This window comes from Petaurus breviceps, unplaced genomic scaffold (genome assembly GCF_028583685.1).
Source record: "Petaurus breviceps papuanus isolate PSGF00001 unplaced genomic scaffold, PetGlider_PUasm1.0 186, whole genome shotgun sequence".
Lineage (NCBI taxonomy): Eukaryota > Metazoa > Chordata > Mammalia > Diprotodontia > Petauridae > Petaurus > Petaurus breviceps.
This window is the reverse complement of record NW_027185798.1, coordinates 12,903,577-12,929,751: the sequence shown is the minus strand read 5'-3', so window position 1 is coordinate 12,929,751 and position 26,175 is coordinate 12,903,577. Positions and strand designations below refer to the sequence as shown.

General features: G+C 43.3%; 1 protein-coding gene across 7 annotated transcripts in view; it reads right to left on the bottom strand.

Annotated features, from left to right (window-relative positions):
- The window catches only part of AUTS2 (activator of transcription and developmental regulator AUTS2), a 1,243,088-nt gene that overhangs the window by 26,467 nt on the left and 1,190,446 nt on the right, over positions 1-26,175 (bottom strand). For 2 of the 7 annotated variants that reach the window (XM_069089538.1, XM_069089545.1), the window contains 5 exons: positions 13,998-14,457; positions 11,417-11,670; positions 10,496-10,737; positions 8,316-8,360; positions 3,173-3,268 (listed from right to left, as the gene is read on the bottom strand). In XM_069089538.1, coding sequence (XP_068945639.1) covers positions 3,173-3,268; positions 8,316-8,360; positions 10,496-10,737; positions 11,417-11,670; positions 13,998-14,457 — 1,097 coding nt within the window. The remainder of the gene's footprint in view (positions 1-3,172; positions 3,269-8,315; positions 8,361-10,495; positions 10,738-11,416; positions 11,671-13,997; positions 14,458-26,175) is intronic. The other 5 variants (XM_069089540.1, XM_069089539.1, XM_069089541.1 and 2 more) reach the window with 5 other exon arrangements.

Below are 26,175 nucleotides of genomic sequence, written 5' to 3'. Positions count from 1 at the left end.
AAAACACATGCCCAAGGTCACACAAGTACTAAGTGTTAGAAGTAGGATTTGAACCCAAGATGTGAATCTAGGTTTCTTCAGTTATTCAAACCCAAAGTGATGAACTGACAATTTTCACAAGCTAAAGCTGAAATTGTTTTTTCTCCTTAGCTAATTGCTAGACAGTATTCTTTTCCTTAATGTATTGGCTTATTTCTTTCTTTCTTGTTTTTTTTTATTTTGCTTTATCACCAAAACAAGTCCAAGAAATGCTTAAATGAGCATTAGAACAATTTACGATATCAGGTGTCTCCCACCAGAGAACCTCAGAGTGTTTTAGAGACATTTAGAGAGCTAACGTTCTGAATTTTAACTGGCATACAACAGCCAGGATTCACACACACGGGAATCACTCATTAGCAATGGTGGAAATGAGACAAGAGAATGGGGTTTGGGGACCTCCCAGCTCGATCATTAAATAGTATATAAATGATTTAAAAGTAATTCGACTTCCTGAGTAAATCATTTCCATTCCTGCCACTGCTCATAAGTAACTCTTAATAAACATTGCCATCTCTGCATCACCCTTCTGAAGAACACACACTCTCCACCCCAGGCTACCCACACACATAGCAGGATTTCCTTTGTAATGGTGCAACAGATGGGGAGGGCAGTGGGAGGAGGAAAGAATCGAAGGAGTAAGTAATATTATCCCTCAGATCAAATGATCAGGATATAAGAATCGTTAACATTTATAAAACACTTTAACGTTTATAAAGTGTTTTACAAAAGTTCTCTTACTTAACATTTATAACAACCCTGCAGGATGGGTGAAGTTATCATTACCATCTCCTCACCCCTGCATCCCCTAAACTGAAGCTAAAAGAGGTTCATGACTTGTCCAGGGTCCCTCAGATAGTATCTATGGCAGGATTCAGACTCAGGTCTTCCTGAGACCAAATCTAACGTCCTTATGAAACAGGAGATCTGGATATATTGCTAGGTATCTCTCTTAAAGAGAGTGTTCTGTGTCTTTGTCTCCATACAAAGAAATGAACTGGTCTGGAAAAAGGAGCCCCTAAGTCTGGGCACTGAACCTTCCTACAAGGGAGGGAGAAAGAGGGGGAGAGCTGGAGAGGGAGGAGGGGATTAAAAAAAAAGAAATCAGCTGCAGCCCAACTAACAATTAAGCTACAGAGTTGTTAACAGCCTGATTAGCATACATATGAAGAACTCCACTAATGAACTGCAATCTACATATTCAATCAGTAAGAAGGCCTAGAAGGGCCTATTTCAACGCCAGGAGAGACACTTCCTTGCACAGATGTAGTTTTCAATGCGATTGGATAATTGTAAGTGAGGGAAAAGAGGAGAAAAAAGGACTAATTTATTAAATGACCTAGTACTCTGTTTTAGGGACATACGTGTGAGGGCTATGTTGCTCCCTAAAGGGATGACTGAGGGGCTGGGGAAGCCGGTGGCGGTGCCAAAGATAGAGCTTGGGGACGAGATATACATGGTCAGTTAGGTGAACCACAATGACCTAATCAACATGGCTAGAGAAATTCTGATCTAGGAAAAGCACTCTTGCGGGAGAAGTGTTACTTTGAAAACAGTGGGTCTGGATAACTGGCCCCTTTCATTTCTTCGCATGTTTCAAAATTTCAGGGCAATACTCTTTTTTGGAAATCTCATAGGTTCCAGATCTAGAGCTGAAAGGTATGTCGGTCACCTAGGTACTAAATGACTGACATATGTGTTAAAATTCTACAAAAGAGTTATGGAATATGGTGATGTCTTCACAATGTGTAACCAAACTGACGGGACAGCCTGGCTCTTGGACTTTAACCTGAGTCTAAATCCTGCCTCACACACTGACTGCATGGTCCTGGGCAAGTCATTTAATCTTTGTCTGCCTTAGTGTTCTTATCGGTAAAAGGGGGTTGGATTCAATGACCTCTCAGGTCCCTTCCAAGCTCTGATTTTATGATCTCCAGATCCGTGAGATTCCTCATCCCTGGTCTTCAGGGTTATCATGAAAAAGGGGAGGAGGAAGAAAGGACAAAGACAAGAAAAACCCAAACGAAATCCAATCTTTTATAATCTGACATGATGAGCTAAAGGATGGCAGGGTCAACTTTCAATTTACAATGGTTGGCTACCAGGAAGAGAAGGTGACTTCATTTTCTGCTCTGTCATGGAAACAACTACGATTGAAGGGAAGGAATTATGTTCAAGGAAAAGTTGCATTGGTCGCCATGCTTATTCTCCTGCCTAGTGCCAGTTTCTGAATGGAGATTACCCATGGACAGGGCAACAAAAACTCAGTCATGTGCAAAGAGGGAGACCAGCCATGTCAGAATGTAGCCTTGCACATTTCCATGCTTGGAAATGTAGCAGAAACAGAGCGGGGTTGATGAAGTGTGTGACAGAATGGGTCTGTGCTAGGGCATCTTCTCTGTTTAACAGGCTATCCATTAAAAACAAATCCCACCAATAGCCATTTTGGGGGACGATCTTCTCCATGATCCTTCTGTAATTCCCCTAGTACCCTTTCTCCTCTCCAAATTACCTTGTATGTATCTCGTATGTCTCTTACATAGACCTCCATATGTATAACTTGTCTCCCCTATTAGAATGCAAACTCCTCAAGCAGTTTACAGGACCTGATTTCTTTTATTTCTTGGCATTTACAGAGATTAGCACACTTAACAAACTCTTAATAAGGTCAAAGATTATTTCACTTTTGTCTTTGCACCCTTGGTGGTGCCTGGTCCATAGCAAGGACGTTTGTTCATTAATTAACTGATCAGTAGAATTTAAGGTCCTTGAGGGCAGGGTCTGCTTTTTTTTTTTATTCCAAGAACCTGACATAGTAGAAAGTTAATAAATGCTGGTTGATTTTTTTGGACTGAATGGTATCTTTCAGATGGACTTTTATAAGGAGTTTCTCATAAGAAGCTAGGCTGCTATGATATTTACAGAAGGTATATTTCAGAGACTATTGCATCCTGCCCCAAAAGAAATCGGGTGTTCAAGAAATGCTATAGGTTAAGGGTTTTGCTGGCTAGATGGGAACACAATCATTTTATCTGAGTCCCAAGGGCCCTAGCTGCCAGAAGGGTCAAATACCAGCCTGCTTCCAGACCTTAATACTGACCCGTTGTGTGTACACTATAAATTGGTTTCTTACCTTAGGCTGAAACGCTCCTTGCAGGGACCCAAAGGGACCAGTAGGTGGGATCATAGGGGGGATGCCCGAGACAGCAGGAGGATATGAATGAAACAGCTACAAGCCAAAGACAAGGAGGAAAAAAGATTTGAACAGGACGTTTGCCAAAGCCAACGATACCCTCAAACCCTCTTCCCACACACAGAGAACGACTGAGACATTAGCAAAGCAAACTAGTAAACTCCGTTCAGTGCCATTAGTCAAAGGAGCCCATGGAATGAGCCCACAGATGTGCCGTGAATGTTCAACTTTAACAAGTTAAAAGTAGTTCAGAATTAATCAGCCAACAAATGATGTCCCGGATGAGGCCGTCATTACGAAGGGAGCTTTTCTAATTATTAATTGTTAAATTGGATAGAAGTCCTAAATGGTTAGAGATGTTAATGCATATCAAAAGGGGGGGTGGGAGGGGGTGCTGAGCCAAATAAGATGCCCAGAAAATTACAAGTTAATTAAAAAAAAAGCAAGAAAGAAGCAAGTCTTTATGAGTTCCAGGATTTTATACCATTAAAACTCAATTAGTACTTTAGATTTTTAATAGTTTCTCTAGGAAATGAGAAAATATTCACAATTCTTGCTTCATTAGCTTATTCTGGTGGACTGTCTGACACTGAGGACAATTTAATTTCCCTAGATGATGATAAATATTTCTGGAAGAAACACATTTACTATAGCTTTTTTTTGTTTTTTGTTTTTTTAATGAAGTCCACCCATTCTCCACCAAGATGGAAGTCAGTAGGAGAAGGGAGGTAAGCCTCTACAAAATACAGGCCTAAAATAAGCCTGATTTTTAAATGTTGCTTTTGTTTTCAAAGCGTTTCCAACATCACACACATGTCTAGGTCAGCATGCAAAGCTTGTCTTCTTTGTAGGATTCAGAAGTTGGAAGGGACCTCGAAAGGCCATCTAGTCAAACCCCTTCCTTTTATAGAAAAAGAAACAATAAGTGATTTGCCCAGAGTCATAAGAGCTGAGCCACAAAGCCAAGACTGGAACCCAGGCCTGCTGTCTCCAAGAGCTATCTTCTCTCCGTGAAGCCTTTCCATCCTTTCCATAGGGCCAACACAACACCCAAGGGTCCCAATGTAAGGACACAGTGGACAGTCATGAGACTGGGCACTAATCCCAGCTGTCACCATTAGCTGGGTGATTTTGGCAAGTCACTGAACTTCCTCTGTTTGTCCACAAAACTCTCCATAACCTGGCTACTTCCTACCTTTTGTCATTTTCTTAGATATTTTCCCCCTTCATATACTGGGGGATCCAATGACACTGGCCTGCTTGCGGCTTCCCCAACAAGTCACCCCATCTTCTCAACCCCTCCCCGAACCCCTCCTGTCTTCAACAGGTACCATTTTCTTATTAAATGATTTATTAATTAAATAAATTTACATTTTTTTATTAATGTTAAAATTTAAAATGCTTTTTTTTAAGTTTTCAAAGCAAAAAGTATGTGAAAGAAACTGTTTCCTCGTCTTCCTTCAAAATCCATCTTCCATAAAAAGTCTTTTCTGGTCCCACCAGCTGCTCATTTCACCTGCTCTGTATGTATCTTCTATGTATATAGTGATTGATACATTGTCTCCCCCCACTTGACTCGAAGCTCCCTGAGGGCAGGGGCCATGTTTTTGCCTTTCTATCTCCACAGAAAGTGTTTTTTAAAAGGCTGCTGGCTCCCTTGGACTGTATGCTCAGCTATAAAGCAAGGATAACTAACCTACCTACTTGACAAACCTGATGAGATATTGATGGGATGGTCCTTGGAAGAATTCTACAAGCTCATCAGCCTAACACCAGCACGAGGACTGGTGAGGGCTATTTATTTCAGAAGGAAAGGGAGTAAAGTAGAAACAGGGCTTCGGGTAGGATATTTGGGGAGAATTTCATGCTCTGGTTGCAGCTACTTAGTCAAAGGCCTCTTTAGACTTGACTTTCTCCTCCCTCCTGCCTTGTGCTATATAACCTGTAAAAAATACATGATAATCGAGGCCTCATATTAATAATTCATTTCCATATGTTGGCTGCTTCCAGGCAATTATTGAAAACACTCCGGTTTTCCTCTCCCCCCCCTTCCTTTCAGGGCCCATACCTTCCCTTTTTCTTATTTCATTCTGTCTTGCTCTCTCTTCAATGAAGCCACAAACTTTGCATCCTAATTGATATAGAACTAAATCCACTTAAACAGTGATTGGGAGCCAAGTGCCCTCATTTAAAACAACTTTTAAGTTGAAAATGGTGTTTTAGAAGCTCAAGTGTATTGCATCTAATTCCCCTCCTAATGCCCTAATCCCCCAAAGCGGGAAGGAAATTGAAGCACTGTGTCGAGTTAGCCCATATAGAGTTTATAATATGAAATAACTTTCCCACTGTACATTGTAAGAAGCAAGACAATTAAATGCATGTCACCCTAAAGCTGGCGCATTTCTTTTTAAATGACTGCATTTATAGGAGGCCTTATTTATTTTTAAAAAGATGTTTTCGACAAGTTTTTCATCTACACCATTCAGTTACTGCTCCCCCAAGAGTACAGCTAATTATCCTGCCTCATTCCAGGCCCCCCTTGCTTCTCCCTCCCCCCCCGCCCGCTGCCAAATTTCTACCAATAAAGTTCTTTCTCTATGGACACCTAAAAGATAGATAGGACAAGCAGATCAGCAAGGAACATCATTTTTGCTTTGATTAGCTTCAAGGACAGGAATCTAGAATCCCATAAGAAATGAAGGGGGGAGGGGGTATCTCCAAGAAGTCCCTGGAATAGGGGTTCCCTCTCTGCTTCTGAATCCCATATCACCAGTTCTCGCTGTGCTTATAGATTTGGGGGTAGAAGGAGCCTTAGAGGGATGGAATCCAAATTCCTCATTTTACAGACGAGGGACATCATAAATATAGAGGCCAGTGAACTGAACCCCTTCATTTTACAAATGAGGCCCAGAAGCTGTGACTTGGCCAAGGTCACAGTTAATAAACCCTGGAGGTGGACACGGACGATGTCCTATCTACTCTGTCATGTTATGCTGCCCCTCGGGGCTGTTACAGTAGCATCCCTCCCCCTAACTACCTGAGTTGTCTTTATTTTCTTTATATTATACACAAACACAGAGGAATATATGTCCACGTTGTGTCCCACTTGTGAGTAGGGAGACAACCCTGCTAACTAACCCTAGAACAGGGCCTGGAACATAATAACCCTCACTCTAATAATAGGCCCTTGATAAATGTTTATTGATGACCATCTTTTTGTCTCATTATCCAGATCTCAGCTTTTATAAACCACAGGGATGGCACATTTGCAGCTGGGAGGGCCTTAGAAGTCATGGTCAAATACCTGTATTTATTTTAAGGACAGGAAAACACAAAAAGCCCAGGTAAAGGGGCTTATAAAGCATCACACACAGGTAGTGAGCAGAATCAGGATAGTAAATCTGGGGCTAGAAGGGGTGCTCGGCTCCAAATTACTCCTCATTTTACAGAGGAGAAAATTCATCTGGAAAGAGCTTACCTGACTTGCCTGGGGCAATATACACACAAAAGATTAGATTCTAGGGGTACTGGGAAAGGCTCCAAAAAAGTTAACAAGGCCCGCCAGACAAAGACCCCATAGGAAAGGCCAATTTGGTGGTCCTTTCTTATTAAGGTGCCCTTTTCTCTCACCATCTCAGAGCAATGAAGGCCAAACACAATGGGGGGATCTTGACCACTAATGTACAGGCAGCTGACTGGGCCTGGAGTCAGGAAGACTGGAGTCCCAATCTAGCCTCTGGTACTTACTAGCCATATGACTCCCCCTCCTTGGGCAAGGCACTTAACCTGTTTGCCTCAGTTCCCTCATCTGTAAAGTGGGAATAATAATCCTATCTACATCCCAGAGTGTGTTTGTAAAGTGCCATCAAAGCTTCATATTAGAAAAATGCTATATATTATGATCAGTTCTAATTCTTGAGGGGCTGACCCAAATTCCATGTTTACTATGTTTTTTTGTTTATTTCATCTACCTCCTGCATCTCATCTATCATCGGCTTACATAAGCATCCCTGAATCAATATGCTCGACTCCCCTAACTGACGTATCTATTAAGACAGCATAAATAAATCTATTAAGAGCATAAATAAAGATATCTGAAAACAGCAAATCAAAATCGCCATAAACACAGAGTGTGGAGCTATATGGTGGTGGGGGTGGGAGAACGCTGGGAGAGAGGGAAGTCTCATTTCAAAGCAAAGGAAAAAAATGGCTGAAGAGACAAGCAAGGGGCATACTTTTCAGATAAGATGATGCAGTATTCATCCCCTAATCAAAACATCATGATCAGCTGCTCACTTTCCACATCCCCAGTTCAGCCCTGGCCTTTGGAGGTCGCCAATTCTGTAACTCAGGCAGATGTCAACTCATGGCTCAGACCATATGCCTTAACCCAGAACAAATTCCACTTTCTCTCCGGTGTCATTCACTTATAAAAGCCCCTTTGTTTTAGCCAACAATAACATTCTTTGTATTTCCCTTCTCTAAACAAGGCTCCGACATCCAATTACAACCACTTCCTATGGTGGCTACATGCAAAAGCCTTCTGCATGCAGCCAAAATGAGATGAGAAATTACTTTTGGAAAAGAGTTAAACCTTGGATACACCGGAGACTTTGTATTTGGCAGAAATAGCTCCTATCTAACACCTGAAGGGCCTGTGTAAACACAATTCCTGATTTCCTATAAATCTGATTTGGTGATTTCTGATCCTGCTGAAATCATGATTAATCAAAGAAAAATTTCCCCCACTTTTCACAGGGTAGACCAGCTTGCCACTTCCATGCTGACTTTTGGAGTCAGCTCAGCCTTACTCAAAAGCAGCAGCACCCCCCCTACCCCGCCATGATCTTTTGATTCAGAGCTGATACTGCATCCTTCCCCCCCCCCAAAAAATCACCAGAAGAACAAACAAAAAAAACAAGCAAACCAAACACAAGATACCAAAAAAAAAAGGCCAGGGGCATTCCTGGAAAGGACTGGTCAGAGAATGTACACTCCTGACCACTCAGGGATGGGACGGCTTCAGTCCTAACAGGGGAAACAAGCATGGACATTCAACATGGACACGGCAAGGTAAACTCACACTGTGACGGTAGAAGGGGTCAACTTTTGTAGGATATTTGTCAAACTGTAAAAGGATCAAAGCAAAGACTAGTTATTTTGTGCTTCTGCACTGGTGTCCGTCTAGTTTCTTCATCTGGTTGGTCATTGGTTTAGATGCCTACCTTCTCTACTCTTTATCAATCATTAAATAACAAATAATTTAGTCATCCCATCTCGCATTAAACTCTCCGATATTTTGCTTCATTTACCCCCATGAGACTAGAAGCTCAATGGCAGAGAATGGTTTTTTGCCTTTTTTTAATATCCCCAGAACCCAGAAATTAGTGCAGTGACCAGCCAAGGGGGTGCTAGTAAATATTTAACAACTGGCTCTCCAAAAAAAATAAATCTTCCCATGATACTTTAAAAAGTTTAATTTGCATTTTCCATTTCCTCCATTGCTTTCTTAAGGCTAGATAATCAACAAAACAATGTCAAGCCCTAATTGGCAAAGTGTTAAGATCTCCAAGGTGAAAGTATTCATGCTAAACATTTAACAACCGGCTTTAAAGTATGAGTTGTCTCCAGTATACCCCTGCACTTAATAAATGCTTGTCGACTTGACGTGAGTTAGTGTCATAAGACCGTTTAACAACTGAGTTGGGGCGTGTAAACAGTAGGTGCAAGCTTGAGCCAATATAGTGATTTCCTGCTCACTCTCCATCTATTTAACAAGTAAGAACAGACCAAAGAGAATGGAGGCAATTTTTTTTTTTTGTGAAATCAGAGGGAGTTTTGCTTGGTTCCCTGGACCTTGCCACATTCTCCTCTGTGGAAGATCGAGGGATTCCACTGCTCCTGGACCAAGATAAGCTCAAACCCAGCAATTCTGGAAAGGCCTCGTACCCTCTCCTGCGCAGCCCCCAAAGGATCCTATCATTTCCTCTAAATAGTATTATCTTCTTTGAACTGCCACTAAGTCTTCTCCCAATGATGTGGAAGATGTGAAAACGACTTCCCAGTAAAAGAAGTCCATGAAAGGACACCTGATGAATATTTCCTTTTATCTAGAAAAGAACTGACATGATTGTTAACTTAAATAAACCTGATTAAACTGACAGTGTTTTCTCACAGTGTTGCAGGATGGGAATCTTCTTCCCACTTGTAAAACCTACTAATTAACACCTGTAGAACCTGATTTTTCTTTCTTTCTTTTTGTAAAAGTCTAATTTAATTTCGCAAAGAAAGCCAGAAAAAAAGGCTTGGATAAACAACAAAAGAGCAAGTTTGTCTGAAACCCCTTTGTTGCTGAATTTAGCGCTCTACCTGCCACCCTGAGGGTCTGCGACATTCCTCAACATAATTACGTGATAAAAAAAATGAAAAGCAAAGCAAATACACTCATTCCATAGAAGCAGATACAAGGAGGTTTCTCACTGGCTGTATTTGAAGATTTACAGTGTGCAGTTCTGGGCTTTTTATCCTATTCCCTAACATCAACATGAACAAAAATCCAAGTGTTCAGGTAGGTCACTTGTGGAAAATGAGAAGATGTCTTGCTTTGGGCAAGCTCTTGCCATACAAAACTGAAGGCTAGCTTCCTTACTGTGAAGGATCCTTGCCTTGCCTAGGCCACTTTCTGGCTGGGGTGAATATTGAATTACCCTCCCTGCAGTCTTATCCATTTTCTTTAGTCCAAATATCCTCCGAATAGGAATGGGGAATGAGGAAAACAGGGATATCCTGACTGGAACCAGGAACTGGTCTGATGGGGCAGAAGGATCCTTCTCCCTCATGTCTCCTTTGAAGAAATGCAACCATAGCTACTCTTTGGCAGCATAAGTATAAACCAAAAGTTGGCCCATTCAGTGTGGGGACAGTACTCGTAAGACACCCAAATAGAGATGAGCACACTTTTAAGGAGCTGCGAGTGAGTAGAGAGAAGAGGGGTTTGGAGCACCTACTGAACAAACAGTTAGGCCTGGAATAAAAAGCTTCTAGTTTTAAGCCAAGGCATGATCAATCAAAACTCCTTAAGAGGAAAGGATTCTGTTCTCTCTGGAAAAAGAAGAGGACCGATGATTCCCAGCAGAAGCAAAGGAATCCCCCACAATCCCACTTCTACGCATGTCCCGCCATTCATAACCAAGCCCCCCGCCCAGGTCCCGTGACAAAGTTTGAGTAGAATAGAGAAGAGAGTCGCGCTCTACTTATCCTCACATTTCTGCCTGGGGTACGCACCATGGGCGGTGCTGGCGTCGGCATGATGGCCGTGGGTGGGATGGCGTGTGGGAAGGGCGTGAAGGTGTGCTGGTGCGTGTGTTGGTGTGTGTGTTGGTGCTGGTGTTGATGTTGATGAAACTCGGTCCTCAGGTAGGGTGGAGGGCCCAGGGATGCCCCGCGGTCAGCACTCTGAGAGGCCAAAAAACGCGTGTTCAATTCCTGACGTAGGAGGTCTTGCTCTAGAAAAGAGGATGAGGAAGAGAATGAGGACGCCTTGTTTCTGGACCTCAAGACTGTGACTTCTCTAAAGGCGCCTACCACAGTCAGAACATAAGTGCTTGCTGACCTGCGCCAATGGGGTTGCCAACGGAGCCAAGCCTGTTGACTCTTTTTTAGGGGCTAGATGTCTACTTAACCTCTCTGACTCAGTTTCCTCAGTTGTAAAATAGGGATAATAACAGCACCTACTGCACAGGATTGCTATTTATATTCATAATATTTGTAAGTGCTTATTCACATGTACTATATACATGCTAATTTTAGCCCTTTTCCTTCCCTTTAAATCGGTGGTTCTGGTACAGTGCAATTGGTTGTTCCCCTAAAAGGAAGGTGACTGACATTTCAAAAACATTAGATGGGAAGGAAAAAAATCCTGCCACAAGTCTGGATACAGTGGGTCGACTTACAGATGAAGAGTGGACTGTAAGCCCCATGAGTGAGAAACTACTTCATGTACAACTGTGTATCCTTAGCATTTAAACATGGTCCCTCCTTCCCTTGAGATGATGGGAGGTGGAGGGCCTGAGGAACAGGCCCAGACAGGTTCAACGAGCCCGTCCTGATGCACTTGGGCTGCAGCGGCCGCCTCTCTGACCATCCACGTGGGTTCGGACAGTGATGGCCACGCAGGGTTCCTACCTGAGTAAGTGCTTCCTCCTGGGTGTCCAGGAACCTGCAGAGTCCCTGATGTCAGTGGAGGAGGAGGTGGCAAAGCCGTGGGCGGGGCAAACATATTGGGGTGATGAGAGTGAGCAGGGGGCTGGAGGGTGGGCGTGAAGCTGTGGAGGGGGCTGTGGCTGGGGAGAGACAGGGGGAAAGGGGAGGCTGAGGGATGGTGGGACAGATGAGACTGTGGGGGCTGACTCTTTGCAGGCGTACTGCTTCTGCTGCTGCTGTTGAGGGAAGACAAGAAGACATATATTAAAAGAAGAAAAAGAAAAAGCATGCGCAGTTCCTAAGTTTTCAAATCATTTTGATTCCCCAAAGGATGGCCTACTAACAATTTGACCCTCTTGCTTCTGCCCACACTAGGGAACCCCTCTTCATCAACCCCTTGGCTCCCTGTCTCTAGTTTCTGTGTTTTTCTACCTGTTTCCATGTGTCTTGATCTCCTGTCTCACTCTCATAATTTCATCGGGGTAGGTTAGCACCCTTTTTTACAACTTTTATTATAAGTTATCTGGGGGGAGGGGGGGGGGGCGCCGCGCGCTAAGTGATTTGCCTAGGGTCATACATCCAGGACCTAAATCAAGGTTTTCCTGACTGAAACTGACTCTCTCTGTACCATGGAGGCTTCACACAAATCTAGGTTCCTCTAAATGCCAACATCATGACTTCGAATGATGGATGCAATCCCATGGCCCCCTGGACACTTCTCAGACCACACAGCTGACTCTGAATAGTTCACAGCCATTGGCTGCAATTGACCCCTGGGTCTCCAGGACCTAAAGCCGTCCCTAACCCTGCTTTCTGCCCTGTGGAATCCACACACACTGGAGCTATAACAGGACAAACAGTGAAAAGATTTCCACCTTGTCCAGTGACCAGCTCAGAAGGAAGAGAAATCCAAAAGATTATCTCAATCACCATGGCGGTGGGAAAAAATACAGAGACTAGGAATTCACGGACTCAGAGCTTTAGAAGTACTCAGAGGCCAATAATTTCAAATCCTCCTTTCACTGGGGAGGAAATCTGGGCAAAGGCAGTTTTAAAAGACTTGTTTGGGGTTACACGGAGAGCCAGGATTTGAACCAGGTTCTGTGATTCCGAATCAAGCATCTTTCCACTGCTTCTTGAGGCCTACCCTCCAGAAAAGGCCTGCTGGGACCAGGAAAAGGGGCAACACGGAGGTGAAGACACTTCAAGTAAATGCCAAACGCCACACACGCACACGACACACGCACACTCACATTCATACCCGGTGTGATAATTGTGACCTCTTAAATAATCAGGAGTGTGCTGGGTTCCTTCCTACAAAAACCCTCAGAATCAAATCCCGCTGACTGTCTACTCCCCTTCCCTTTGTAATTTTATTAAAAAAAAAAAAAAAACCCACACCCACACAGCCCTCTCTCTTATAATTCAACAAATGTAGGACTAAAAGGAAGTGGGCCTTTTTGATGACATTTCTCTTCCCAGACCCCTCTTGTTAGTACCCACCCCAGAGAAAGGAGTGAGCATTTAAAAACCAAACCAAAACAAACAAAACCCACCCTCTAGAGACAACACTCAAGAGGCCAAATCTTCCTGTGCTGTAAAATCAGCAAACACTTTTGATACCAAGCATCATGGGACAGTGGAAGGTACTCTGACTCTGCAACCAAGAGATCTGGGATCAAGTTTTACTTCTGATGCTTAGCATCTGTGTGACCATGGGTAAACCTGACTTCTTTGGGCCTCAGCTCCCTCTCCAAGGAAGGGAAGAAGGAGGGAAAGGCAGAGAGAGAGGAAAGAGGGAAGGAGAAGGGAAGGAGAGAGAAAGGGAATGGAGGGAGGGAGGGAAGGATTAAGGAAGGAAGGAAGGAAGGGAGGGAGGAAGGAAGGAAGGAATGAAGGAAGGAAGGAAGGAAGGGAGGGAGAGAGGGCAGAGGAAAACAAAGGTTGGATCTGGTAGACATGGACATCCCTTCCATCTCAAGAGCTATGATCCTATGTGTCACATAATCTCCTACCTCTCAATTTCCTCACTTGTGAAATCAGAGATTTGGACCAAATGGGCTCTAAAGTCTTTTTTAGCTTAAATTATAATCCTATATGCCTCTAAAGGGAAGAAAGCCTCCCTCATTTCCATTCTTTCTTTAAAGGTCCTCTCCTGTCCAGCTTGGTGTTCTAAATAGACTAGGTATTCCTTTAATAAATGTATATTGGTATCTAATAGACTTTGATGTTCTCCTTCCCCAAGCTGATGGCCAAGGTTTCCTTTATTCTTATAACCACCCCTGTATTTTCTTCATTCTTCCCTCCTTTTCCTTGCCTCTTTTCTTCTTCCCAAAAGGATGACCTGTCCCTGATTCTCAGTCCCAGGAAATACCCTCTTCTCACCACCCACATTCTCTTCCTCCTCTAACTTCCAAATCTGGGAATCTCTCTTCTTAGTGGAAAGGCCAAGCCCCTACCCATGAGCAATGGCTCCCATCCCAAACCTTCCTTGCCAGGTCCCAAGGAAAACCGCGATGCCCGGCGCAGGTTCGGGGGCAGAATGCCAAGCAGTATGGCTCACCTCAAGCTGTTGAGACTTAGGCTGCTGCTGTTATAAGCAGACAACGGCTGGGAGAGGTTCTGAGATGAGGGGTGCGGCTGCACCGAGGGGAGGCTTTGGTGAACAGTCTGGGTGGGCGACTGTGGCCTGGCCGGCCGCTGGACTTGAGGCTGGGGGGGAGGCTGTAGCTGGGCTTCTGGAGGGGCCTGTGGCGGCTGAGGAGCCTGAGGTGGCGGCTGAGGAAGGGCTTCCGCACGCTGAAGCAGGACAGGGCCTGGGCCCGGGGATGGGGCCTGCAGCTGCGGCTCTGGCTGGGCTGCCTGAGGACAGGGGTCTTTAGGCACCACAGGCTCGAAGATGGGTTCCTTGCAACTGTCCTGGCTCTTCTCCTGGCTCCTTTCTAATCCCGATATCTTCGGGACAACGGGCCCTGCATCCTGGGTGTCATTTTCAGTTAGCGTGCCAACGCCTAACTCTGGATCTGCATGGAGGAAGAAAGAGACAAAATCATGGGCAATGATTTATAAGTCGATGAAGAGGACCTGGGGGAAAATCCCACCCAGCTCATCACAACTTCCCAAACAAACTCCAAGCCCCAATCGCTCAATCCAAAAATTCCCTTCAGCTTGTCTTGTTCTGGGTCATGCCAGTTTTGATCCATCTGATTGGAGGGTCAAGGGCTGGAAGACAAGGAAAGATGGCGCAGCTGCCCCCCAACACTCAAGCAGAACTGCTCTGGGGGTGAGAGAGGCAGACCAGAAAGCACTGGGGGTCTGGAAAGTGACCTGGGCACCCAGCCCACCTCAAAATAGGGGTTTCCTCGATCTTGACAAAGTCTATCATAGTGCAAAATTAAAACAATAGCCAGCAACTTGATTTTCTCCCCTTTTAAAACAAATATACAGGCCCTGTATACATGAAAGAGAAGAGCTAACAATGCCAAAAGCAGCAAATGTGACTTAACAACGCACAGATGTTCTCCTTGGCCTTGTGCATTTTTTGCCGGTGAGACAGAACTGACATTTGGGGAAATAAATTTCACCCAGTCATTGCTGTTCAAGTAAGAAAGCCAGGCATCCCGGCCCAAAGAAATAGATCCCAGCCTTGTTCAGGATCAAAGCTGGAATGACGCTCCAAATAGGAATTTAAATTGAGCTCACTTCAGCTGGGATTCTGATGGCCAGGCCGAGAGTGAAAGAGCCCCCACCAGTCTGGGCTTTGTCTCAAAGACCTATTTGGCAAGGTCTTTAAAAAAAAAAAAGTGATGCGCATTCAGGGAGGGGGTGGTATTTTACAAGACCTCTGCAAAGTCTCTCACTCCCCAGCATCCTCTGCAGAATGAAATCTTTTGCAACTTGTCAAGTTGGAGATTTCTGGGCAGGGAGAGGGAAGACTCAAGTCCAATCACCAGAATAAGAGGGACAAAGAAATCATATGACCATGGGGGTGGGAAGAGAGAGAGACAGAGAAGGAGAACAGGAATGAGACCCTTCCTACCTTACAATGAGAGGGAAGACATTATATCTTTAGGGCAGAAGACTTAACTTGGAAAATGGACCTCTCGCCTCTTCTCGGTATTCCTATAGGCACTCTCATGAATAGTCTAGCACTTCAACATATAAACATGGAGAAAAAAAATCTGTATGTCTACAGCCAGCCTGGCAGACCTATCCAAATAAATCCATGGCCAGCACAAACATTCAGGGGTCTGTTAAAGAGCCGTACTGGCTCTAGGCAAGAGCCAGTACTCAGGGGGACTCAATTTCCTCCACCCTATCAGTCTGACTTCTTCACCATCTGTCTGTCTTTCGACTGCTCTGTTTTCCTAGATAGACTAACAGGTCTCTCTGCTCATTATAAACATACTATAGAGTTCTCTGACCAGCCAAGAGCCCCACAGGAGGCTTTCCCAAGGATGGGGAAGGGAGGATAGGAGGTGGGGAGAAGGGGGATGTCTCTGGGCTGCATTTTCCTTGTCTGTAAAGTGACAGATTTGTAGTAGGTGAACTGTATGGTTCTTTCCAGCTCTGGACATGTTTTTGTCCCTGTAAAGGAAAGAGTGAGAACAAGAGAGGGGATCAGAGAGATGAAGGGAAAGGGGGGGAAGGGAAAAAAGGGGGAAAGCAGGGAGAGAGTTAGAGGAAAGAATAAAGAAGAGACTGAGGGGGAGAAAGAAGAGACGGGAAGGAAGGGAAGAGGAAAGGGGGAGGAAAGAGCAAAAGGAACAGAGAAGGGGGAGGAAGATGGGGAAGAGTGTCCTCGGCCTCTTCCAATCCAAATGCAACACCCCAAAGCCTCCTTAATCTACACACCTGATGATTTAAAACACATCAATAAGAAATGGAAAGAAGAAAAAAGAGAAGGGCAGGAGAAGAGGAAAGGGAAGGGGGAATGGGGAGGGGGTGTAAGTAAGGCCAAGCAATTTGATGAGCCTCACAAGCCCTCACCTCCTTCCCCCTTCTCCCAGTCTGCACTGGTGTTACACAGGTTTACTTGGCTGGTACTGAAAAACTCCCTGGCAGAAAGGAGGGTAGCCCTATCCACCTTTTTGGAATAGAGCCCTTCTCAGAATCATGTTTATAAATGCCTACAGACAGAGGATTACAAAGTAAAGTGATTATATTAAGGAAAGGTGTCCTATTTTCCTGTCCAAGTTTATAAACCCCTCTGAAATCAAACTGAGGCCCACGGACCCCAGATTAAGACCCTGTGGTTTCCAGTATAATCAGCTTATCTGCAAGTGTCAATTACTCAGCCCAATGTCCTGAGTTTCCTCCACAGAATGTCTTCTGTACCATCAGAGGCTACACTGGGGACAGCCTTGAACCTGCCACTTCTCTTGACACCAGCATTCCTGTGGAGAAGGAACGGGAGAACCCTGCAGAGGACGGACGTCCCCAAGTGGATTTACCTTGGACTCCAAAGGAAATGAGATCCAGCCTCTGCCAAAAGTTAGAAACCACAGCTCTGATTCATCTTGGCAAGTGACCTACCCAGCAAGTGACCTGCCCTTGCCCCAATGAGTCAAACCAGAAACTTCGACTGAGAACACACAGGGAAAGCATGAAGAAAGAAAATACACGGGACTGCTTCTTAAGACACAAGAGGCTCCTGAGACAGTCAGGGCGTATACACTCTTATTGGAGAACGACGCTGTAAGAGACAGAGACAGACAGAAGAAATCAAGGGCTGTAATGTCTCAGGTTGTTTCCTGCTCTCTGTGGGATCCTGACTTTGTCCCATCCTGCTCTCTAGGCCTCAGTTCCTATCTATAAAATGGAAATATTTGGATTACGTAATTCCCAAAACACAATGATCCTTAGGCAAACCAGCTAGTAATAATATGTCATGTAATATAATAAAATATAATCCATAATAAATATTTAGTAATAATATAATAAAAAAGCAAATATCAATTCATAACAGCAAATGCCATTTATAAATGGCATTTTTAGAAACAGTAATTTTAGAAGTTTACAGAGGGTTTAACACACATGACCTCATTCTAACCTCTGATAATCCTGGGGAGTAGATGCCATGTTTTTTCACAAAGGAGAAAAATGAGGATAGAAAAGTTAAGTGTCCTGTCCATGATCATCACATACCTAGTGAAAGCAATAGGGTTTGAACAGAGGACATCCTAACTCTAAGCCCGGTATTTTTTTTATCTTTTGCCTGACACCTCCTTCTCTCATGAGAAATATTAATAACCAAAACTTATATATTGCCTGCTGTGTGTGAGGCGGAGTGATCAGCATTTTCCAGTTCCATCTCACTGGTTCCTTTCAACAATCCTGGGAGGGAGGGGTTATTCTTATCATCCCCATTTTTACAGATGAGAAAACTGTGACCTGCCCATGGTTGCACAGCTAGGAAGTGATTGAGGGTGGATTCGAACTCAGGTGTTCCTGACTCCAGATCTAAAACTCTATTCAGGGCAGCACACATTTAGTGGCCTCTCTAGGAAACACCAAGGCACAGAGGAGTTATGAACTACATGGGGGAGAAAGTATGCACAGATGAAATAGTGAATCTATTTCTCTCCAACGTAGAGCCAAACTGAGATGGAGAAGAAAAAAGGTAGGTCCGAGAGTGTCGGGTCTCTGGGGTAAAGTCTTTTCAACAATGATGACCACTACTGACCCTGTGAGAGATTTTGTAGAAAATATATGCCAAGAATCCAAAGCAATCCAGCAAGCATTTCAGCATCTATCACCTGTCATAGGCGCCAGTAACACTGGACAAAGTAAGAACTTAGTCTCTGTCCTCAAGAAGGTTGCACTCTGTTGGGAGGGGAGGGGGGTAAACCACATAAATGACCTCTGCCCAACCTCTAAATACGAAGGTACTCTGAGGTTCCTTAGAAAAGAGACATTTTAGTCCTTTAGTAAAGTTGATTTTAAAATTACTCCTTTCACAGAAACAGCTTCAAGGGTGCAGATGACTTACATCCGCCATAAACCTACAATCCATTAAAATGCTCCACACATAAATGCTTCCTAATAGCAACATGGGACAAACAGCTGAGAAAATTAAAATGCACACCAGTCGCATTGACGGCACTAAGTATTTTCTACACAGATTTTATAGGAGTGCCGATACTATTCTGGATCATACTATAATTTCTAAATGATGCTGCTTCGTTCCCATTTTCTTTGCTAAAAAGCTCAGGACACTTATACTATTGTGTTAATTAAAAAAAAAAGAATACAAGCTAGCAGGGTTTTAAAAATCATTATTATTACTTCATACTTCAGAAATGTTTATAGAAAAGCACTTGCCAAGAAAGTAGTTTGAGTCTGTTGAACTTCTAGCATGCTGAAGAATGTAAGCTCCCGGAGGTCAGATGCATGAGCATCTCACTGTTTATCTTGCTATGGTCTCTCTTCTTTGGACCAGAACCCCTCAGCCACACAAGCTGGTCCATTCAGCTGTGGTGCTGCCTCCCCCTTCCCTGGCCCTGAGACGTCTTGATTGGTGGACACAATTCAGTTCAACTCTGGCCAGCCCCATATGATGTTCCACATCCCAGCCTTCCATGAAAGTAGATGCTTCCCACCGCTCAACACACACTAGTGCCCACCCTCCTTCAGTTTTTGCTATGGGAATAATATTAAAATCCATTCTGTCAATGCTCATAGAGAGGGCTTCATCATTATGCTCACCAATAGAAAGAGGGACCGCTGATCAGTTTAAAAATGTAATATTATCTTATTTTATTGGATTTTAATTAATTTTGTTAAATATTTCCCAAACCCATTTAACCCTTCTCTGCCTACCATTCTCCAAGTAATATCATCCTATTAAAATGTAAGCAAGGGGGTGGCTAGGTGGCGCAGTGAATAGAGCATGGGCTCTGGAGTCGGGAGGACCGGAGTTCAAATCCAGCCTTAGACACAACACAAAAACTAGCCGTGTGACCTTGGGCAAGTCACTTACCCCCAATTGCCTTCCAAAAGGCAAGGAAAAAACTGTAAGCAAGGATTGTTTCTCTGATATTCTTATCTCCTGTACCAAGCACAATACCCTGGCACATGGCAGGGGCCTGCTTAAGAAACACTGGAAGAACGAATTTCATAGGCAAGAAAGAATTATCATTGTCAACAACAGGTTTAGGGTAGACTGACTCATGTGAGGGCCTAACTCACCTTAGAAAGAGCATGGGGATGTGTGGTCCCCTCCTCAGTCTCAGTAATTTCTTAGTATGCATCCACACTCAAAGACAATGCTAAGTACTGCCACACTCCTGCTTTCTTTTTGTCCCATTGGCGGGGGACCATCCATTACTTTCAATCCTCTATCAGTAGAAATGAGTCTAGCGATCAAACAAAACTCACTTGTTAACACATTCCAGTAGCAGGGTAAGCGACAAGTTGTGTTTTATTGACAATACATGTTTTGGAAGGCCTGACTTGGCTATTGTTGAGTCTTGGCTCTGAATAATGTCCTGAAAGGTACCCAAGGACAGATGCTTCTTTGTATCTCCAAGGTCCCCAAAGCATCAGTTCTCCATCCCTGCCTTCTGTTGTGGTCTCTCCACCTGTCTTCTAGATTCAATGGACACTGCTGTATGGTCACTGGTGTTCTCCAGTGGGGGCTTGAAACTACAAATTCGGCGGCTCCCTAAATTGCGATACCCGGACATTAGGGTTGGACAGGTCAAAATATGATATGGGTCCCAAATTCAGTCCCTGCTCTGACAGAACTGCCCTTAAATCAACCAAACAGTATACAATCAATCACCATGCACTTAGTAGGAACCAACTGTCTTATATGCTGAGGAAATGAACCACAAAGAACTTCTTTATTCCAGGTAGCTTACTTCAGCCTAGCTCGATCGGGAATTCTTAACTTTTTCTGTATTACGGATCCCTCTTGGCAGTCTGATGAAGCCGACCAACCCCTTCTCAGAATAATGTTTTTTAAGTAATGGAAGGAAATGCTAAATTTCAATTAGAGGTTAGCAAGAATAAAAACATAATTTTTTCCCCATCCAAGTTCAAAGACACCCTGAGATCTGTCTTTTTTGGGGTTTTTTTGCTATTTTCTGGTGTACATTTTTCTTTTTCCCACAGAAATAAGATGGAGGGAAATACACCCAGCAATTATAACTATGAAAAAAAATGAAGCAAGTTTCTCTGGTAAAGGCCTCATTTTTCAAACACACAGAAAACTGAGTCAAATTTATAAAAATAAGAGCTATTCCCTAATTGATAAATAACCAAAGATGTAAAGTTCTCAAATGAAGTAATCAAAGTTATCTATAGCCACATGAAAAAATGCTTGACCTCACTACTGACTGGAGAAATACAAATTAAAAGTCCCACACCTATTAGATTGGCTAAGAGGAAAGAAAAGAAAATGACAAATGTTGAGAGGGGGTGTGGGAAAAATGAGACCTTAAAGCAATGTTGGTGGAGTTGTGACCTGATTCAATCATTCTACAGAAATTTGGAACTATGCCCCAAGGGCTATAAAACCCCAGCATACCCTTTGACCCAGTAATACCACTGCTAGGTCTGTATGCAAAAAGAGATGATGAAAAAGACCTATATGAACAAAAATGTTTTTAGCAGCTATTTTCTGGTGTCAAAGAATTGGAAATTGAGGGGATGCCCATCAGTTGGAGATGGCTGAACAAACTGTTGTATGTGATGATGATGGAATCTTATTGTGCTTATAAGAAATGATGAACAGGATGTTCTCAGAAAAAAACCTGGAAAGATTTACAGAAACTGATGCAAAGTGACATGTACTGTGTACAAAGTAACAGCAATATTCTAAGATGATCAGCTGTGAATGACTAGTTATTCTCAGCAATGCAATTATCCAAGACAACTCTGAAGGACTTAGGATGAAAAATGCTATCCATCCCCAAAGAAAGAACTGATGGTGTCTGAATATAGATTGAAGCGCACTTTTTAAACTTTCCTTATTTTCTGGAGTTTTTGGTCTATATTTCCTTTCACAACATGACTAATATGGAAATATGTTTTACATGACTACATATGTATAACCTATATCAAATTGCTTGCCTTCTCAAGGGGAGGGGGAAAGAAAGGAGGGAGGCATTTTTAAAAACGAATGTTAAAAATTGTTTTTACATGTAATTGGGGAAAAATAAAATGTTAAAAAAAAAGAACTTATTACAAAGAAAAGAAGGCCATATGGAAAAATTCTAGTGTTAATTAGTAATAACTCTGGTAAGGTCAAGCTGAACTTTCTATCATAAATCTAGATTTTAGGGGTGGAATTTTGGCCACTTAGAAGTAACGAATAAAAATAAAAGCTGGCATATAAATTTTTTTACCCCACAATAAGCAGACATATGATTCAGCCCACAAACACTATGTTCCAGCTAACTGAGGTCTGTTTGCTTGGGCCAAAGAATGCCAGCAGACCATGTGCATAGACAAAGAATCCTGGCTCTGGAATAAAAGGACGCGAATTCAAATCCCACCTCTCATGCTTATGAGTTCTATGACCTTAGGTAGATTTCTTAGCTTTCCTGGAACTCATTGTCTTCCTCTAAAATTAGGGGGTTGGAGTAAATAAATAGCTGCTGAGATTCTTACTATGGAAAGTGAAGGGGTCAGATTAGATCCCTTCTTGCTCTAGGCCTCTAGGGGGTGCCACAGTGCATAGAGAGCAAGGCCTGGCGTCAGAAAGACTGGTCTTCCTGAGTTCAAATGCAACCCCAGTCACTATTGCTAGATATGTGACTCTGGACAAGTCACTTCCCCTGTGTGCCTCAGTTTCCTCATCTGTCAAATGAGCTAGAGAAGGAAAGGGCAAATCACTCCAGTATCTTTGCCAAGAAAACCCCAAATGGGGCCACAAAGAGTCAGGCACGACTGAAAATCTAATAAGAGGGAAAGTTGAGGTTTGTATCCTACGAAAAACAAAAATTAAAACCAACCAAGGATTTATTTTGAAAATTCGGAGTTGCAATTCCAAAGGCACGCTTAACACGTCTCTCTGAAGTGTTGGAAGATGTCAACATGCGGGGCACATACTCAGGGCAATAGCATCTAAATTTCCTTATGCCAGTCTTATATCAGTCTGTACCTCTGTAAGCTAGACATGGGTCTTGACTATGTTTACTGCCTTGCATTGCAAATCAAGATTCAAGGGTAGAAATAATACACAGGTTTCACAGGCAATTCTCCATGTAGATTCCCCTGGGCATCTGTCTATCTGTTAACCAACTCTCCATAATGGAAGTTATGGAAATGTTCGATCTGCCCAACCTACCTTCTCTTCCTAACTCCTAACATCCTGAGGGACCCAAGTGGGGACCGGATTCCACAGCATTGGAAATCAGTAGGTCAGAAATAACTACAAGGCAATCCGGATGAAAACAGATTACTTAGTATGGGGTCACAGAACCGGTGTTTGATTGGAAGCCAGGTGTCCAGGTGTCATAAGGTTAGAGCCAGAAGTAGACTCAGAAGAAGTGAGTTCGAATCCTGTTTAACACATTTATTAGCTCCAGGATGCTGGGCAATCAGTGCTCTCAAACTCTAAGATTTCTCATCAACAAAATGGGGACAGTATCAGTACCCATATTTCACAGGGTTGTTGGCTGGATCACCGGAGTCAACATATGTAAAACGCTTTGCAAATCTTAATACGTCACGTAAATGTTAACCATCATTACTGTATTTGTGATTAGAAGGACTCAAGGCAAATGTTAAAGATGAAAGGGCTATGGAGAAACACTACAAGACAATGGGAAGAGTCTAGGTTTTAGAATCAGAAGATGCAAACCTCAGAACAAGACCTCCCCCCACCCCCACCCCCAATATTCTCGTCTGTATAACAAGGGAACTGAACAAGATCAGAGATGTTAAAAACAAGCCTATTGGCCACGTGTGGGTGACAACACTCTGGAGAGCTGATGGAACCAGATTAAAAGGTTACTGGGAAATATTAAACAAAATAAATGAAAGTAGAATAAAATATAGGTTATATTACATTTTAAAGTTAAGCTAGTGTGGTCCTCAGGGATCCTTACATATGGATTATTGGTTGAGTTGCTGTTATCATCTGTCCTTCATTCTCTAAGAGGACCATGACAGCAGGAAGGTGATGCCGTGACGTGCAAATTAATTGGACTTAGGTAAGGGAGGACTGTGCAAAGCCACCAGCCTCACTTTTTCCGCCAGAGCCATCTGGGTCCAGCAGTCAGGAAGCACAGTAGACAGAGTGCTGGGCCTGGAATCAGTAAGACCTGAGTTCAAATCAGGTCTTGGACACTTACTAGCTGTGACTGTGGGCAAGTCACTTTATCGTGTTCGCCTCAGTTTCCTCATCTGTAAAATGAGAATACTGGTACCTCTCTCTAATGAGATAATAACTATAAAATGCTAAGGTTTAGGTATACAGGAAGTGCTACATAAGAGCAGCCAAGTGGCACAGGGGATATAGAGTGCTGGCTTGGAATCAGGAAGAACCGAGTTTCAATTCCTGTCTCAGACACTTCCTAGCTGTGTGACGCTGGGCAAGTCACTTGACACTCCATTTCCTCATCTGTAAAATGAGGTGGAGAAAGAAATGGCAAACCTGTCCAGGATCTTTGCCCAGAAAACTCCAAATGGGGTCACAGAGTCAGACATGATTGAAATGACTGAACAACAATGAAGGTGCCCTCTAAATGTTAGCTTTCATTATCAAAGGCCCCCATTTCTATTTGAGTTGGATGACCCTGAATGACTTTTAGACTCTCAGTCTACAATCCTATGTTGCAGATACTTTTGGATGTCATCAGCATTTTCTCCCCCTGGATATTATTACTACATATTATCTTAATTATTTATGTACATGTTACATTCTTCTAGCAGAAGACAAGCTCCTTGAGGCTAGGGGTGTTTTCTTTCCTTCTCTGTACCCCAAATGCCTGGAATGATGCCTTGTAACATAGTAGGAACTGGATTCAAGTGCTCACTCTACTATCTGTGTGAACTTAGGCAAGACATAGCCCTTTTCGGTGCCCTCTCTCAGTTTCCTCCTCTGTAAAATCTAGCTGAGGCAGCTAGATTAGATAATCACTAATGTTCCTTCCAGTGCTAAATTCTAGGATCCTATGACTATAACATTAAAAATATAATTCTTTGTGTGTCTAGCCCTCAGTTATTCAGTAAAGGCTCAAGAAATGTTCCCTGGATGAAAGAGAATTGTTTTGGCACTCCTTGTAAGGCCTTAGTGGGCAGGCAATGAGGATGGGGGCTGGCAAGGATTTCTCTGGGCTGTTGTACTTCACAAGCATGTCAATACAAGGTTTTCTCAAAAAGCCAGGCCAGGATGAGGCACACGGTTCAGCAGCTAATCTCCAATGTATTTCCACTTCCTTCTTCACGGAGCTTGACAGATAATTTGTCTTAGAGTGCGTTTTCCCCCAAACAGCCGCGCCATCTTTTATTGTTTATTCCCTTTGAATCTTTCAAAGGAGGGAACCATCTGGGGAGGTAAGGAAAGTGAGAAATCAAAAATGACGGGTGCATTGAATGGATTTAGTCCCAAATTCTCAATGTCACCCTCTAGTCAAGTATATGAATAGGGAAATAATATAACAAGTGTTAGAAAATGTGACAAATGAGTATGGGTTTCATATAGGCAATGCAGTGTGTGGATAGAAAACTTAGATCTGAAAGAGCAGGGCCTTGAGATGTGGGCTGGCTGCACTGCCTGAGACAACATCTCCTCATATCTCAGTTTCCCTGTGTGTAAAAGAGGGATTTGTGTTGATTTGTTCTCTTCTAATCATGTGATTTCATCCAAATAGGCAACTTCCTTGGTGTGGAGATTCTGTCCTCTGTTAGGGCAGACTGGCAACATAACTGTGCTTTGTAGTCTTAGAAAATTGGGGGGGAGCAGGTACTAAGAAGTGACTTGCCCAGGGTCACCCAGGCAGTATGTGTCAAAAGAAGAAGTTGCAACCAGCTCTTTCTGACTCCAAGGCAGGCCCTCTACATCCCACCCTCAGCTGTCTTTCAGGGAGAGTGAGAAGATAATTGTCACCCTATGGGGAGAAATAACCAGCTTCTGGATATGCTCTGCAAACATGAACCATATTATTTTACAGAACAATAAACAAACCAAATCATCTACAGATTATTATTTTAAAACTAGTATCTCCACGGTCGTTTGTGACACTAACTCGGTCCCTTTAAAGGGAAGCATGAAAACATGAAGCTCCGCCAAAAGAGTTATGATTAATCTTACACTGGGATATAAAGCTCTCCAGATTTATAACCTCATTAAAAAACAAACACACACACTTTGGGCAAGTCTTTTCGCCTCAGTCTCCCTCAGGCTTCTCACCTGCAAAATGAGGGGATTGGACCAGCTCTCAATCCAGGATCCTACCTTAGAGACCTCGGCTGCTTGGTTCTCTTCACCCTCTTTCTGGGCCTCAGTTTCCCTACCTACAAAATGAGGGGGTCAGACTAGATGACCTCTAACGTCCTTTTCCGGCTCTGTCATCTCTATCCCTAAGACCCTGGGGACACTCTAATATCTATAATCCACTTGATGCCACCAGCAATCATCCACTAATGAGTCAACATTCCTTAGTGATGACGGTATCTGTCCAAGAAGATGTCCCTTAGAGAAGGAGATGGCTTGTTTCCCCTATCAGAGAGGCAGAAAAACAAACCTATAGAGATTTAATGCTAATAATCAAGACAGGAAGAGACAT